We start from the raw sequence: 15,788 nt of genomic DNA on the forward strand, positions 1-15,788 counted from the left end.
GATTTTGGCATTTTTTGAGTGCCATGTCTCTAGTGTACAGAGACTCAACATTTGTCAATTTGCTAAAATTTTATTAAGGATTTTTTTCTTTCTTTTCCGTCTTAAAAATTTTAACTGAATAGTTTTATAAAGCTTGGGCGAAAATCCCTTTAAATGTTCAACATTTGCTATTTTCTGATATTTTGTAGACTAAATGACATTCATAATGTTTAGTCAAAAATGTCTGAAGGCTGCAGTTCACACATAATTTTCTTGATGTTATAAATAAAATTGTATGTATTTTATATTATGCAAATATAACCAAACTATTATTATTTTTTATTTAAGTTTTATAAAAAATAGACTTTAACTTTCCTTGGTTTCATTTTTGAATATGTGTATACAGCTTATTTTCATTTGAAAATGAATTAATAAAATTCTAAGATTCCCAAATAGAAATGATAAATTCACCTATTTTGTTTTTTAAAATAAAAAGTCAAGACTTACATGTGGAGATGTTCCAGTTTTATTTAGCGACATCCTCAATAAATATAGCACCATTTCAGATCAGAGACCATTGGAAGAAACAGGGACATGGTTGACCATGAGATGTTCTCAGATATCCAGATTATGAATCCTCCTATCTTATTATTTTAAAATTAACTGTAGTTCACATGGATGCTATAGTTCTCTTAAACAGGGGTAAATTTATACATTAGTTACAGGTAATCAGTATATCCCCAGTCCTGCAGAGGACGTATTTGCCTCAAGGCCAATGTATAATCCAGTCTGACATTAGGCTGTCAGCTTCTAAATAAAAACATAACAAACATGCATTGAGATAATGTAAAATATCCACAGACATGGGGCTTCAAAGTGACACTTCATCACTGTGTGCAAAGTGCACTTCATAATGCCAACACCACTGACCGTACAGACTTCTGCTGGAAGAAAAAGATATTTCAGTATAGGTGTAGCTGTTCAGCTCCTGTTAGTGGCCTCTAGTGACTCTTCTACGATAATTACAACATCTAATTTGAAAAAAAAAGGCTTCTTCATAATACAAATAAAGTTTTTGTAAGTATTACAAAGACTTAAACACTTTTCTACTCTACATCTCATTAAACAATGCTTACGGTTTTAAAATTAGAAAGAAAATAATAAGAAAAAAAGAATCTCCTTTCTTTAAACAATACATGTACAGCATGTAATACCACTCGTATCATTGGGTGATTTTGCTCAAAAAGTGACCAGAGGGAGGCGCTTTATTCCTAAGAAAGTGTACAGAATAAAAGCTATAAGGCAAAAGCTAAACATCCTATCATGCACCTTACAAAGGTGAGCAGGGCGCTTGTTTTAAGATTTGATTGTAATGCTGTTCATTCTGTGACATCCTTCTATTTCATGATGTTTGTAGCTGCTAAAAACATTTCCTAGTGTTATAACTTATGTTATCATTTTCATCTTCATCAGGGTGTAAATGGTACTTTCATTCCCTGTGTGCTACAGGTTCAAATATACATCTTTCTAGTTTGTTTGTTTTTTAACGGTTAACCCTTTAATAGGAGAGTTTAATCTGTTTTTAGCCTATCAGAATTATTTCCAGCTATGTCCTTATTTTATCATTTCCCTCCACACTACTTTCTGAAGTTTCCAAGCTGTACACCCCTCCGTCCGGTCACGCAGCGAAAGGTTGCCGGCTGTATGGCCCAGTATTTAACAGGGTTGGCAAAGAGACTGATGCCAGTGTACAGGTTCTTCTTGCTGTCGTCCCTGATGGGACAGAAGTCGTTGATTCCCACACTGCTGATTTTGTTGCCATGGAGGAAAATTACCTGAACAGATGGACAGGATTTTGTGTTAGTTATTCTTCTGCTTTTTTTTTTTTTTTTACAGCAAACTACACATGAGTAAAAGTTATGCGTTATTACTGCTTTATTGCTACACTGGAACCTCATAAACACAACCCAATAGGAGGAATGGTCTGTTAGGCATTACTTAATGACTCCAGGTTGCTAAGTTAAAGGAGTCTTGTCTTGCTTGGAAGGCTGAAATATATTCCTGCAAACATATTTTTCCTTTTTTATTTACATTGTGACTGAGTCATTCTACAAGAACCATATCATGACTGTGAGACTTCTGCTCAAGCTACTCTTATATTGGAGTAGTGGTGGAAGCTCTCATGTTTGTTCCACTTACACATTAGCAGCTGTGAGTGTATATAAGTGGAAAAAAGTTACACAAGGATTATACTCGCTTGTGGACATGCACACAGACGGCTGCAGACACCACAGATGTTTAGTTTTTTTGCCAAACTTTTGGAGTACAAAACCTTTGGAGTACACCATGAGAACACATCCAAAGTACATGTCACATGTCATACTTCAACAAGTACTTCAACAAACAAGTCTCACAAATCAGCAGACATCTTAAAACTCCTCTAGGCACTAATTTGGGCAATTATTTTAGAGGATTATATACATTGCACCTTTAAGTTTAAGTAAGGAATTATTTTGTCAGAAAAGGGTTTTGAAAAAGTGCATTCCACCTGCAAGTTTTTTTTTTTCTTGTAGTGCAGTGACCCTCAAGTTCACTCATATGAAATAATGAAAATGCTCAGATTAGAGGAGAACCTGCATACTCAGGGACATATAAAATATAGTCTGCTCTCACATCCACATGCAAGAATAGGCTTGTGTAAAAAAGACACTGAAGGTAATAATGCCAAACAGGCCTAGACATCAGTCAGCAATTCTTTGGCAACCACAGAGTATAAGGGAGGAATGATTTTTAAAAAAACAGTTGGAAAGTGGTTGCTGGGTCTCATTAGGTTGTCTTTGCTTTGGTTGCTGAAGATTTTCCTGTTCACCCCATAGTTTGCATGGAAGACCCTGACCTGTTTGGACACTCACCAGTTACTCACTGAATAATATTGAAATAGTTGAAAACCGAATGGAGGTTTCTGGTACAAGTTAAGCTACTTTCAAGGTGCATGAAGAATAGCAATAGCTTTTTTACCAATTTCACCTACAGCCAGCTAGCAACCTCCAACAACTGCTCACTGATCGGTTGTTGCCAGGGGGTCAACAATGAGTCTCTAGGCCTTTGTCAATTTGGTCTAAAACATCTGTTGTTATAGTAAAAGGACGCTCACCCAAAAATAAAGTTTGCACAGTTATGACTTACAGAGGTTTGAGTTGTGCTGCTAATTTTATTTACCAAAGTAGCAGCATTGTGACAGTGTCCATATCTCACCTGTAGGTAGCGCAGGGAACTAAGGCCAGGCGGGACCTTTCTCATACGGTTGTTGTCCAGGTAGATCTCACGGATTTTCGGGGTGTTGGCAAGGCTGCCATTTTCTACATACTTGATCTGGTTAAAAGCTAGTCCTAGCCTGTAAAATTAACAAGTTATTAAGATATAGAAGCTTAAAAAAAATTTAACATCTTGCATAATTGCTTAATATCGGTCTGTTGTTTCTAACTTATGGTGCCCTGGTGGTGCAAGATTGCAGGTGGGAACTAGAATCAGTCTTTAGGAAATCATTAGTATCATGCTGTGGCGTGAAAACACTATAAATTGTGACAGTGTTTTTTTTTCCTTTTAATTCTGGTGTCAGTTTTATTTCTGAATGTTTGAGTAATGTTTTAATAAGTCTCAGTTTGATTCAACATGAAAACAGTCACCAGTGTTTACAAATTAGTTATTCCTGTTGATTGAAAAGTTAAGTTAATCTAACCAAAAGCATGAAGGAGAAATCTGTGTTAGTGAAGGACGTCTTTAAAAAAAATCAGCTTTTAGGTTAAAGGATTGGTGGTTTTCACCTCTGCAAGTTTTTATATCTGATGAAGTCTTCTATTTCCACCTTAGAGATCTTGTTGTAGTCCAGACTCAGTTCTGTAATGGAGGATGGGAAATCTGGAAGACACAACATACACTGATTATAAGCAGTGTAAGTAGCACATTAAGATGATTTATTTCTTATGATCTTTTGTAATGATTTGACAAAAAACGTATCAAATTACATCATATTAATTGAAGTTAGTGGTTTTACGGCTAACTTTACTGTGTAGCTAGGTCCCAGTGTGTAAAACTGTCAGTGTATGAGGAGAAAGAAAAGTGTAAAAGCTTTTAAAATGAATTGTTTAAAACACATAACATGAGTGATATCCTACCTTTTGGTATGGAAGTTAGTTTGGCTTCCGCTATACCGATATACAGAGTCGACAGGCCATTAAAAGCTCCTATCTCAATTCCACTGTTGGTCAGAGGGTTGGCCCCCAGCTCTATTTGAGTAAGCACAAAACATCTGGTTTTATTATTAATGATTCATTATTTCAATAGAGAACCTGCATCAAGTAAAGTACAACAGATCTATTGTAATGACATTCTCATCTGTTGCTCTTGGAGATCTGTACAGCTTTGTTTACATTCTCTATAAATAGAATTAATCAATAAGCCTGGACAGCTTGCAAAGTCTTGACAATAGTCTTCTAAATGATCTATTGATAACAAAATCTTGGCTTGGTCTGCATAAGGTCTTGAAGTGATTGTGTTACTGATCGTATCATTCTGTCGCTGCTGTAATGGCAGAACTCTTTGTCCAAATGAAGTGTTATGTCTGTTTTCCACTGGTCTTTTGAAGGTGATTTATTGGGTTTTCATTGTTTTCTGTCTTACAATACACACTGTTACAATGATGGGTGCTCCTATTAAACATGGTCAAAGTTTCAAATAATGAGGTCATGTGCATGTATAAATATTCTTGTGAGCCAAAAGCTCAAGCCTAAAGCTCCACCATATCTATGTGGACATATTCACATTAAATTAGACTTAGCATGGTCAGTAGAACCCTTGCAGATATATGAGAAGATAAAATTTATCATACAAACACTAACAGTTATATAGTGATTAAACCACTAATACTTTGACCATTAAGAGGTTGTTTGTTTAATCATGAGGGGAACCTTTGAGGTACTCTAAGTAAAGAGTTTTTAGTTGCCTAAATTCAATTGCATGTTAACCTGTACAATGTTTTGGACTAACACAACTGACCTGCAGCCTAGAGCCACTATGATTTCCTTTAACCATCTAGTCCTTAGATTGATTGATATAGAGACTATTTATATAGGGTTTGGATGCAGTTGTTGCATTAACTATTAGTTTATCGATCCGTAACGACAGAGGTGGCAGATGATAAAATACTATATTAGTATGAGTAGGCAGTAGAAGTTGAAGGCAGTTGAAAGGCAGTAGCAACCAGCTTGTTTTATTATGTTGGATTAAGAGCTTTTTGGACCTTTATGTAAGTCTGTAATTACTATTCATGCCAGATCTAGGTTATAGCCATTCCTTCATTCTGTTTGATTATCTTTCACTGTTAAAGTAATGTTATTACCACCTGATGATTCCTCTTTTGACTGAATAAATAAATCTTCAGACCTTTCCTTAACGAAGAACCATACACCACTGCCTTTAGAGAACAGCTATAGTTAACCAGACAGAAGAACCTAAAAGTGGGTCTTACCCAACACATGAAGTTTCCTCAAGCCCTTAAATGCATCCTTCTGAATTCTGTCGATCTGGTTTTCATGAAAGCGAAGTTCAATGACATTGGGAGGCAAATTTGCAGGGATCTCAATCAGCTGGTTGTAGGACAGATACAGCAGTCTGAGATTGTCCATGTTTTTGAAGGCCTTTGGATGAATCTTAGAGATCTTGTTGTTGATCAGAAACAGGCCCTGTTTTAGGGAAAAGGGGAACTTTAATAGAGCTTTATAGATTCAAATTCAGTTTTGCTTCATTTCCTGCACAAAGTTAAAGAGTGGAAAGTTTGAAACAGCAAAGAATGAACTTTTCTGGCCAACATTAAACCTGTGCTCGGTAAAAGGTTTTCAACAAAGAACAACATATGCTTATGATTGAAAACATTTATGTTTTGCTCAAGTTATGTTGTGCTTTTTTTGTAGTGTACTACAATAGTGAGACTTGAATCGTCATGAAGACTTTATTACATTTTGAATCAATGAGCAGACTATGAAGTAAACAACATTCAGCACTATCAAGATGCTGGTCAGTTGCACTATTCAAGCACTGTGACTAACCACAATAATAGCATGAAGTTCTGGTTTTGTTCAGTGTTTTAGGCCTTGATGTGTTTTATTCTCAGCTGAGAAAACATTGTCTACAGATCAAAGATAAAGCTTCTCTCAGCAGAGTTTTATAAAAAGTAGCTCTTTTTTTCCTTGAAGGCTGCTCTTGGACTGATATCAGTGCATTGTTTCTCCCTATCTCATAGCTGTAACAGTTACAAGACAGCATGGTCAGTCACTGATATCCTGGGGCTGAATGTGATTCATTTTAAATTTCAGAACCAGGTCTGTTCTTGTTGCCTTAGTACTAATTTGTGCTGTTTTTTTTGTCTTTGGTGTGTCTCAGTTTAAAGGTCTAGGGAGAACAAAAAATGTGGCCAGTTTTATTTCAAAAGACCTCATCAGCTGGACATTATATTATGTTTATAACAACAGTCAACTTTTCCCATATTGACCCATGAGTATTGTGGGGTTTAAACTGCAAATTACATACATAATTTATTTATTAGCAGAAATATTTACATTTATGGTTTATGGTTCTAATTGTTTTATTTAATGTGTCATTAGGTCTGAATTTATGTAGTGTTAAGTGTACCATTAACAATTAATGGTTACCAGATTTTGTACCGTACTGACTTAAGTGACTTTGATGTTTCATTTTGGCCTCTTAGGGCTTCACAATTAATCCAGTTTTAGTTTCAGGTACAATTTTGGCTCCAAGCAAATATGAAAACAAGCTGATAAGATCAAACCATTATTATGCTGCATCCTTTCTTGAAATTATGCTTCACTTTTGTGTTTAATTATGAACCCAGTGCAATATTTCATTTAAAATGCTGCATTTTCACCCCTTCTGACTTCCTGCCGAGCTGCAATGCATTTAGGTCAGGCATGATGGATCTCTTTGTGGTAATTTGTGATTTCATTATAGACAAAACTATCCATGATCATTACTTTTGGCATAATCAGAAGTTTTTGCATTGTATTAAGTGTAAGAAACTATGCAGTCCTGCCCTCGGTTTGAGCTATTGCAGCTTGGATTTTTCCTAATTCATGGAAACTTTTAAACAAGAGGGTTTACTGGGGGAATAACTGTAAATGTAAATGCTAAGACAGCATACCATCAAACCTAATAATATACCTATGAGCTTCACCTAACTTTGTATTCTTGGGTTATTGTACAACAGGACATTTGCAAATAAACAAAGGCCTCAGTCACAGAGGTCAGTTTAGAGTTCTACTCTGCCCAGCTTAGAGCAGAAGAGCTGTGCTGATGTGTGAATACAGTATGTTTGAGTCAGCTCTTTTAATCTTTAGTAGAAAGATTGGTATGTCCAGTTATCCAGCATTATTTTTAATGATGTAATGCATTCCCCTCCATGTGCAGTATATGAGCATTGCTAAAATGTGCATTCTTTTGTAGTACTTGTACATAACATATGGAGGATGCATAATGTGACTGGAACTTATTTGCTTATGTAGTTTGGTTTTCTAAGGTGGACTGATGCCATTCAGTTACTACATTTGCGTGTAACTAACTTGCCGGCATGCTTCTTCATATATTAGATGTTAACAGTAAGTAGTTCTGATGTTCAGTGCACCATGCGCAGGGTAAACTAGTTCTTAAAGGATGCCTTACATAAAGCTTGTTGAGGTCTTTAAAGTCATCCTGCTGGATTTCAGTGATATCATTGTTTTGGAGATCAATCATCACTGTGTCTTCTGGAATCTTATCAGGAACAGATATCAGACCTGTTAAGAAAAAAACATAAATGCGTATTTAAAGGAAAGAGTTGGATCAGAAATGATGGAAATAATTGGGTTGTTTTTTTTAACCGAGATACACATGTGAAAAAGAAATTGTTGTCTTTCTGATTATCCTAGGTCTCTGATAAAATACCAGTGGGTCATATGTCTGGGGTAATTATACCAAATAGTATTTCAGAAAAAAATCACAAGCTGCTGCTGCGTGTGCCAATAGTATATGAACGTTTGGTTAAAAAAATTTAAGTTATTGGAGTGATTGGCAGTGGACCCTTGGGTGTTTTCATAGCTTAATCCTAGTACCAAAGTATAAGAGAGCCCCACTTTACTGTAAGTTGGGCTTTTGGAGTTTAATGTACTGTAGTTCTTTAATGTACTTTAGTTCTAGAACTTTGACCACAAAACCAAATAGAAAATTTTAGTTTTTTGAAATGCTGGAAATGAAGGCTTTCCTGTTCCATTGGTGAGTTGTGTGTGAAAATTGTTTGGCTGCATTGCCCCTACATTTTAGAAAGTTCACATTAAATGTATATATGATGCCAAATTTCATCAGTGTCTTAACATTCATATATTTTGTTATATGACAACAGTTTAACAGTCAAATTGTTGTTAGTCCTGATCACTTTTTTTAAATTCATATACTGTAATGCCTCCTGTAAACCCAAATCAGCAATGACTAAGTACTATCTCAGATATTCCTCTACAGTTTGTGGTCATGGTGATGTTAGTCATATATGCACCACCCAACTGCTGTTAATCAGCAAGGTTTAGGCAAGCATGTTTTACAAGATGTCATTAAGATTTTTTTTTAGCAATTAATGCTCAAGTGGATTTTGGAGACTGCTTTCAGTGGTAGATAAATCCTAAAACCTTGCAAGGCAGAGATTGCTGATATCCTTTTATAAAACTGATGTTAAAATAAATATTTATTTTTAAAAAACGTTTTCACATAGACAAATACAGCAACTACTACATGATTGCTGTTCTATTTTATGTATATGAGTGCCAGAAATAGAGAAGTAACTTAAGGCCAGACTAAACCATAGTCATATTTTTGTCATTGAATTTAACTGGAATAAACATAAGATTATCACTAGCCTTACCTATCATCTTATATGGCAGACTTAACATAGCGTTTTGAATTGAATGTGTTTTAGCACACTCCATGTTTATAGTAACATAATATAACATAATGAGTTGCTTCAGACTGAGTGTGTTCTAACCCTGGTCAGAGCACTGCACCACTCTGGGTGAGCAATGGCAATGAGCTGGACAGTCCTCGTCATTGTAATCGTCGTCATCATCATCATCGTCGTCATCATCGTCATCATCATTTGAATCCGACATCATGATTTCATGGATTTTTGTGTCATAGTTTTTCAGGTAGTCCATTACATTGATTGGTTGGTAGGGTTTGGCATTGCCTAGCGCCAGCAGGCAAAGCAAGAGGAAGATCCTCATGGTTTTATTAGAGTTGTGGTTAAACAGCAGCCAAGGAGAACTCTAGGAAAGACAGGATAAATGAATGAAAAAATGAATACATTTACAATTACAGTTGCATCGTTGCATCCATGGTTGTTCCACTGGTGATTTTTTTTTTTTTGTACCTGAACTTTTATTTCAGCCTGAACAAAACTGAAATTCACATACCAGTTATTTTTCTCAGCTCACTTTGTATTTCTAGTATAGTGTAATAACTGAGTAAAATGGTGCCTGCTAGATTTGTTAACCCCTCTTACTAGTGTTTTTATCATCCTTGTTTAAAGTAACTCAAAGTGCCATGTTTAAGTAGTCCCCAGTGTGGAGGTTGAACTTGATAGCATCACAAGAAAACTTTATTAATTAATTACCAGAATAGAAAACAACAGAACAAAACAGTTCTGGCACAGTATAAAGCACACTTACAGGATATAGTATTTAGTTAGCTGAGAACTGTCTATTCCAACCTTTTTTTAATCTAGTGATCTATCAGTCTTTTCTTGACTACATTTTTACTTAAAAAAAACTAATGCAGCTAGTGCCACAGTTAGGAACCACTGTAATGTATAATTGCTGATCATTCTGACTGTTGTGCTGCAGTTTTTCCTGGGTTGTGTTTTTTCCTAAAAACAATCCAGTCAGAGCTTTATAGGAACCACCATTCTAGATTGTTGGTGGTGTTGGAGCTTTATAAAACTAGTACTAATTTCACCATAGACATGAGCAGTTTTTAGTGCACGAGTTAAATTTCATTTTTACAGCTTGATTTAAGAATATTACTAAAACAGTACATTTGAAAGTGCATGTGGACTTCCTGGAGAGATCAATTTTCATAAGTGCTACCCTTTTTTTCTACCAGTGTTTCCATGGAGCTCTCAAAACCTCCTCTGGAAAGGACTTCTTGCAGCCAACATAAATGTTTCTCCAGCTCTCACCTATTCACCATCTGTGGTCATTCACAACATGATTTATATATCCTCCTCGATTACATATTCACATAACCAGCAGAGAGAGGCTGACATTGTCTGGTTCCGTGCTTCTGCTAATCTTGATGGATTCTGAGCCGCGCAGTTCAACGTGCAGTCCACCCACAAATATGTGGTGGTGGTTGAGCATCCTGCTTTGACAGCAAATACTGCACAGCACCGACCCCCTTCTTCTGCCCCCAGTCTGTCTGTGTTCCACATGTGAACATTTAGCCAAAAAAAAAAGAAAAATACTATAAATACATCAAATGCTTCATGTATGCTTTCCAATTGTGCAGTAAGTTGGGAATAATTCTTCTTTGTTGTTGTTTTCTTTTCACTGAGTCAAACAACCATTGAAACCTTAGAAGTTTCACTTAACTCCAGTCTGACTGGCGCAGCAAATATTTACATCTAAAGAGGCATTTCATAAGTATTCAAACCAGATGTCTTTCATTAGGACTCTCATAATCTTATTACCATTTACATTGAGAAATTATCTTTAATATCACTTGGTCTCAATTATTACATGTCTAGTCATGAAAAGGTCAGAAAATACTCGTCATTTTCCATTTCTAAACATCAGATGTCTTGTTCTCTTTGATCATCTGTCCTGAGTCTAAACATTCACTTTACAAACACCAAATCTAAAACTGAAGCTAAAACCAAAAGTCCTGGGCATGCTGATGATGATTTCAGAAATAATCAGTAAGAAATAGACACATTGACAGTCAACACTTAATTGATAGTCAGATTTATGCCTGAACCTTTTCTTTTTAATTTAGGGATTTTTAAAAATGTTGATACCATGGTTAGAGCCGTCTCCTATACATCTGGCATAGGAATTTTAATTAGAAACTATAAACTACCTTTTCCATGCATTTATGCATTTATTATTGGTACCATGACCGTATTTTGTATTTTTTGTCAAATGAGCAAAGACCCCAAGCAATGCATAAATTTATTACTCTTCTCAGTATAAAGCCTAAAACTAGACAGGTCTTTCAACATGAGACATATAAACTTAACTTCACTGTAAAATGATCTAAGCACAATCTTATTGCATGCAAGTAAGTATTTATCAGTATCAGGATGCCCTGCCATAGCCATCAGCAGTTTAAATTAAAATTGGCAGATTAGAATTTGCAGCCTAGTAATTTGGCTCTACCAAAACACCTCTAGTAACTTTAAAGGTAACAACAGAAGTCTTGCTAACTGACCACAGTACCATTAGCTTGCTGCATTAGAAATATGAATTGGTGTTTTCATAAACAATAAATTAATCCAGGGTGTGTCCTACCTCAGCTGTCAGGTGTGTTTATGTCCTGGTTTAAACCCCACACAGTGAGCAGAGCAGCAGCAGGGTCCAGCTGGAAGGCTGAGAGTTGGATCCTCAGTCAATACATTCCCAGTGAACGAAGAACAGCATCACCCTTCCTCTCCGGGAAAAAAAAAGGGGGGGGGGAAGTGGTCCCCTGAACACCCCCACCAACGGAAAATTTCCACTGGTAAGGGTGAGAGGTTCGGTTTTAGTAAAGAGCTCTTGATTCTCTGAGTGATCACACCATCTGTAGGCCTGTGGGACTAAGTTTGAAAAGGCATTGTTAAGAGTTTAGTCATGTGCTTTTCATCAGGAGCTTTGAAGTAATGCCAGAATAGTTAGATTCAGACTCCTGTATGCTCAAGTCTTTATATATAGAACATACTGGTAGGTCTGTCACCTCCCCTCCCTTCTCAGCCACATTAACTGTTTTACATCAGTGTGAATGGTTTCTTCTCTGAGGCACGTTGGCACTGGGTTAATAAAGGATAGTACAACTGTACAGCTGCTGTAGCGGTTTCGTTTGTCTAATTGAAACAACAGGGTGGAGTTGAGCCTGCCCTCTCAGAGATTTTAGGGTGATGGTGAAGGACTGGTAGACAGTTCATTTAGATCAATATTACTGAAGACTAGCGATCAGAAAATTTGAGGTAAACATGATATAAGAACACAGCAACAGTCTCTGAATATAGTTAACCCATAGGAAGTGGAAATGCATTTATACACTTTGGAAGAATATATCATATTATCAAAGTGGCTGAAGTATTTTATTTTTAAGCAAACAAAAGAAATGTTTGGCACTCAGTTTTCATTTTTGTGCACAAAAGTACATTTATTTGGCAGATTTACTTGTATTTAAACTGTAGAGATAAGTAGAAACATAACTGTTGTGCTTTGCATTTTTGCAAAGCTGCTGTCATGTCTGAATAAAGGTGTAAGGAACAGTTACATAACAAACCTTATGATATGTCTAGACCTTTTCTGTCTTCTTTCTAGAGCCAAAACTTTATGGAAAAAAAGAACTGAGAACAATTTCCATTATATCAGCCCACAGGCAGATGTCCACAATTCTAAACAACTTGTTAAGGTGTATTACTCTTTGGCAATGAAGTGATACACTCTTAAGGTGATACAACATACCATTACAGTCAGTCAGAACTGGCAGCTTGGTGTTATAAATGTCCTGTTTGTGGATTTGGAAAGCAGAGATAAAAGATAATTGGAGGTGATGCTTTGCAACATCAAATTAAAGTTTACTATATATTGTGCTCTGCGTGATGTTGTCTTAACAAGACACAGTAGGAAATCTTTCAGCTTTACATTTGAAGCAGGAATGAGAAGTACCTCCCAAGAATGGAAAAGCTAACAGCTTGTTCCCTCAGGGGTTCAAGTGTTATACAATTCCTTTTTCCATTTACTTCTGGTATTTTCTGCTGAGCTGAGCTGGAATTGCACAACTTATGGCTGAGCCAGACCATCCAAATATGCCCTGGTTTGGCAGTCAGAAGACCCGAAATGGGATCGGGTCTGTTTTGGTTTTAGTGAATCGTCTTGGTGGGGAAATCAAATTTTCCAAACCATCACAGATCTGGTTAAATAATCATCACATCAACAAGGAGCCTTCTGACTTCTTTCATGTGCAACAAACTCTTTGAAGGAAATTCCTAAACGTAAGCTCTCAGTTTTATCACTTGTTATTCCTACCACTAGCTTTTGACTTGGTATAGCAATAAATAAACTCATGAACAACTTGTGGGAAACACAGCAAAAATCTGATTTTACCTCCAGGCTAAAAAAGGGAAAACATCTCTTGTTCCCAGAAGCTGGAAAATCAACATGCCCTGTTGATGTATGCCTCTCTGATGTATGGGTAGAACATGTCTCAAAGTTTAACTTTTACTTTTTAAACACGAATATATAGCTAATTTTACATTACATTTACATTTTTGTGGTATTTTTCATAACTGGCTACATATATTTATGTAATTTGTCTTTTTAAAAGCGTGTTAAATAATCTGCTTGAGGCTAGTTGGATGCATTTAAGAAGTCTCACAGAACTATGTCCACTTCACGTATTAGATACCAGTAGCTTAAACACGTCCACCTTCTTGGTTAAAACCTCAGACTCAGTTTCCAGCTCCCCATAATCACAGCTTCATGGCTGTGTGCTGAAACAATAGCCTCTTGGGAGCCAGATTGTCAGTTTAAAAGATGCCATTTTCCCAAACACTGGAGGGATCTGATTAGACCATGATGTAACCCTACATGAGAGTTTTCTCTTTTTTGTGCCCTGTGTGAGGACTAAGACATTAAAGGTATTTGTCTGCACTGTAAGGACCACTAGCCCCACAGTATATCCTGTTGTGTCATGTTGATCTGGATGGTGGGTGGTCCTTTTGTCTTTCTGCCTACCCAGAAGCAAAGGCAAACTTCAAATTATTGAGCTTCTTTGTCTGATCCAGGTATCCGTCATGCTGTCGTTTTCTGTTTTCATGCACACGAGCCCTTCGAAACCTCATACCTCTCAGCTGACTGGTCTGCCACAGAAAGATTGAATTCAGTAGCTGTAATAATCCAAAGAGGGGAAACTGGTTTGTGGTAGTGAAAATATTCTATGGCGTAATTGTTGGATTTATTGTCTTCAAACTGCAAATTAAATGTTAGAGATTATTTCCTGATGTGAGATGGTCTGCCTGACTGATGGAAGGCGGTCAGGATGTCTCTTCTCTCTAAGGATCTCATACTTTCCAACCCATCAGACGTCTATGACGGCGCTGGAACGGCTGGAACTTGTTGTGTTTTTGTGTTAAGGAGAATTTCCTCCATCTGGTAATTTCTTTTAATGCCGTAAGTCACGGGGGCAACTTCCAGGGCATCTAGCCAAAGAGTTGCCTCAGTGCTGTTGTTGCTTTAGTGCCACAGGAACGTTTTGAAGCCAGGAAACATTTTTAAAAGAACTGTGACCCTGCAACTCAGTGTGTTACCTGTTTCTGGCACTGTTACCCAGCCAGGCTATACAACAGAGCAGTGTTCACTAGCCCCACACTCCACCATGATCTCACCTCACCACAGTTCCACCCGACACTAATATTGATTATTGGTGTTTTGCTTGTTTGTTTTTCTACTTTTTTTTTTTTTTTTTTTTTTTTTTTTTTTTTTTTTTTTTAATGTGACATATATTCTTATTCATAAAACTAACTTTTGCTCACAAGTAACTGTTGGTCAGTAAGTACATTTAACTGCTATTCTAACTGAATTTAGTGATTTAACAATATATTTTAGGTATTCTCACATTGTTTTACTTCTAAATCTGTGTCAGTGGTCACTAGGGCTGCTACGATTAGTCGATTAGTCACGATTACATCAACTATCAAAATCGTCAACGACTAATTTAATAGTCGACACGTCGTTTGAAGCTTTGTAAGATCCCAAAAGACGCAGGAATAAGTAGTAGGATTTAAGAGTGTAATAACGAACTGAAAGAGAAGATGGCAGCACTACATGAAGAAGGATGATAGCTGCCGTTAAACCCCGAAGAAGAAGAAGCTGTGTCCCAGAATTCATAGCGCAGCCCATCGTTTCCAACAATGCTAGTTAGTTTTACTCTTATTATTCTTTCTGGGTCACAAAATAAACGTTTAACATATTTTCAGGCGAGAATGTAGCTGTGTAAACCTCAAATATCTGCTCAGTTTATCAAGACACCCATTATTTTCAAACAAACATTTTCAAACATGATATATAAGTCACTTAGATCAAATCTTATAGTTACACCTTAGACACTTAAAGCTGTAAGCTAATGATAGTGCAGATGAATGCTGGTGCAATAAGCTGTATGTTTTACGTCCAATGGATGCATGGTCTGATTAGTCAACTAATCGCAAAAATAATCGGTGACTAGTCGACTATCAAAATAATCGTTTGTGGCAGCCCTAGTGGTCACCAGCAGTTTTAGCTTATGACCCCTTAAAACTAAGTAATTTTTATGTTTGCACTGTGTTGGAATATTTATCCTGTACTTTACCAACATTTTGCTGCTATAGTTTGCATGCATGACACAGACTTATCTCGAACAGTGTGGTCTTTTCCATCAAACCTTTTCCATCGAACCAGTATGTTCTACGTATACTTGTTGTAAAAAGTAGTCATTTGTGTTACTGTTACCTTCCTATCAGCTCAATGGTTATT

The 15,788-nt window shown here is 36.5% G+C and overlaps 1 protein-coding gene across 1 annotated transcript; it reads right to left on the minus strand.

Moving 5' to 3' along the window:
* Positions 1 to 495: 495 nt before the first annotated feature.
* On the minus strand, positions 496 to 11,671 carry aspn (asporin (LRR class 1)). The gene is made up of 8 exons (XM_005749467.1): positions 11,580 to 11,671; positions 9,059 to 9,338; positions 7,711 to 7,823; positions 5,507 to 5,720; positions 4,155 to 4,265; positions 3,804 to 3,897; positions 3,235 to 3,373; positions 496 to 1,814 (listed from the first exon to the last, which is right to left on the minus strand). The coding sequence occupies exons 2-8, from the start codon at positions 9,294 to 9,296 to the stop codon at positions 1,617 to 1,619; spliced, it is 1,107 nt and encodes a 368-aa protein (XP_005749524.1). The 5' UTR covers positions 9,297 to 9,338; positions 11,580 to 11,671; the 3' UTR covers positions 496 to 1,616.
* Positions 11,672 to 15,788: the final 4,117 nt, after the last annotated feature.

The sequence above is a fragment of the Pundamilia nyererei genome, unplaced genomic scaffold, assembly GCF_000239375.1.
Source record: "Pundamilia nyererei isolate P.nyererei 1_Seehausen unplaced genomic scaffold, PunNye1.0 scaffold00246, whole genome shotgun sequence".
NCBI lineage: Eukaryota > Metazoa > Chordata > Actinopteri > Cichliformes > Cichlidae > Pundamilia > Pundamilia nyererei.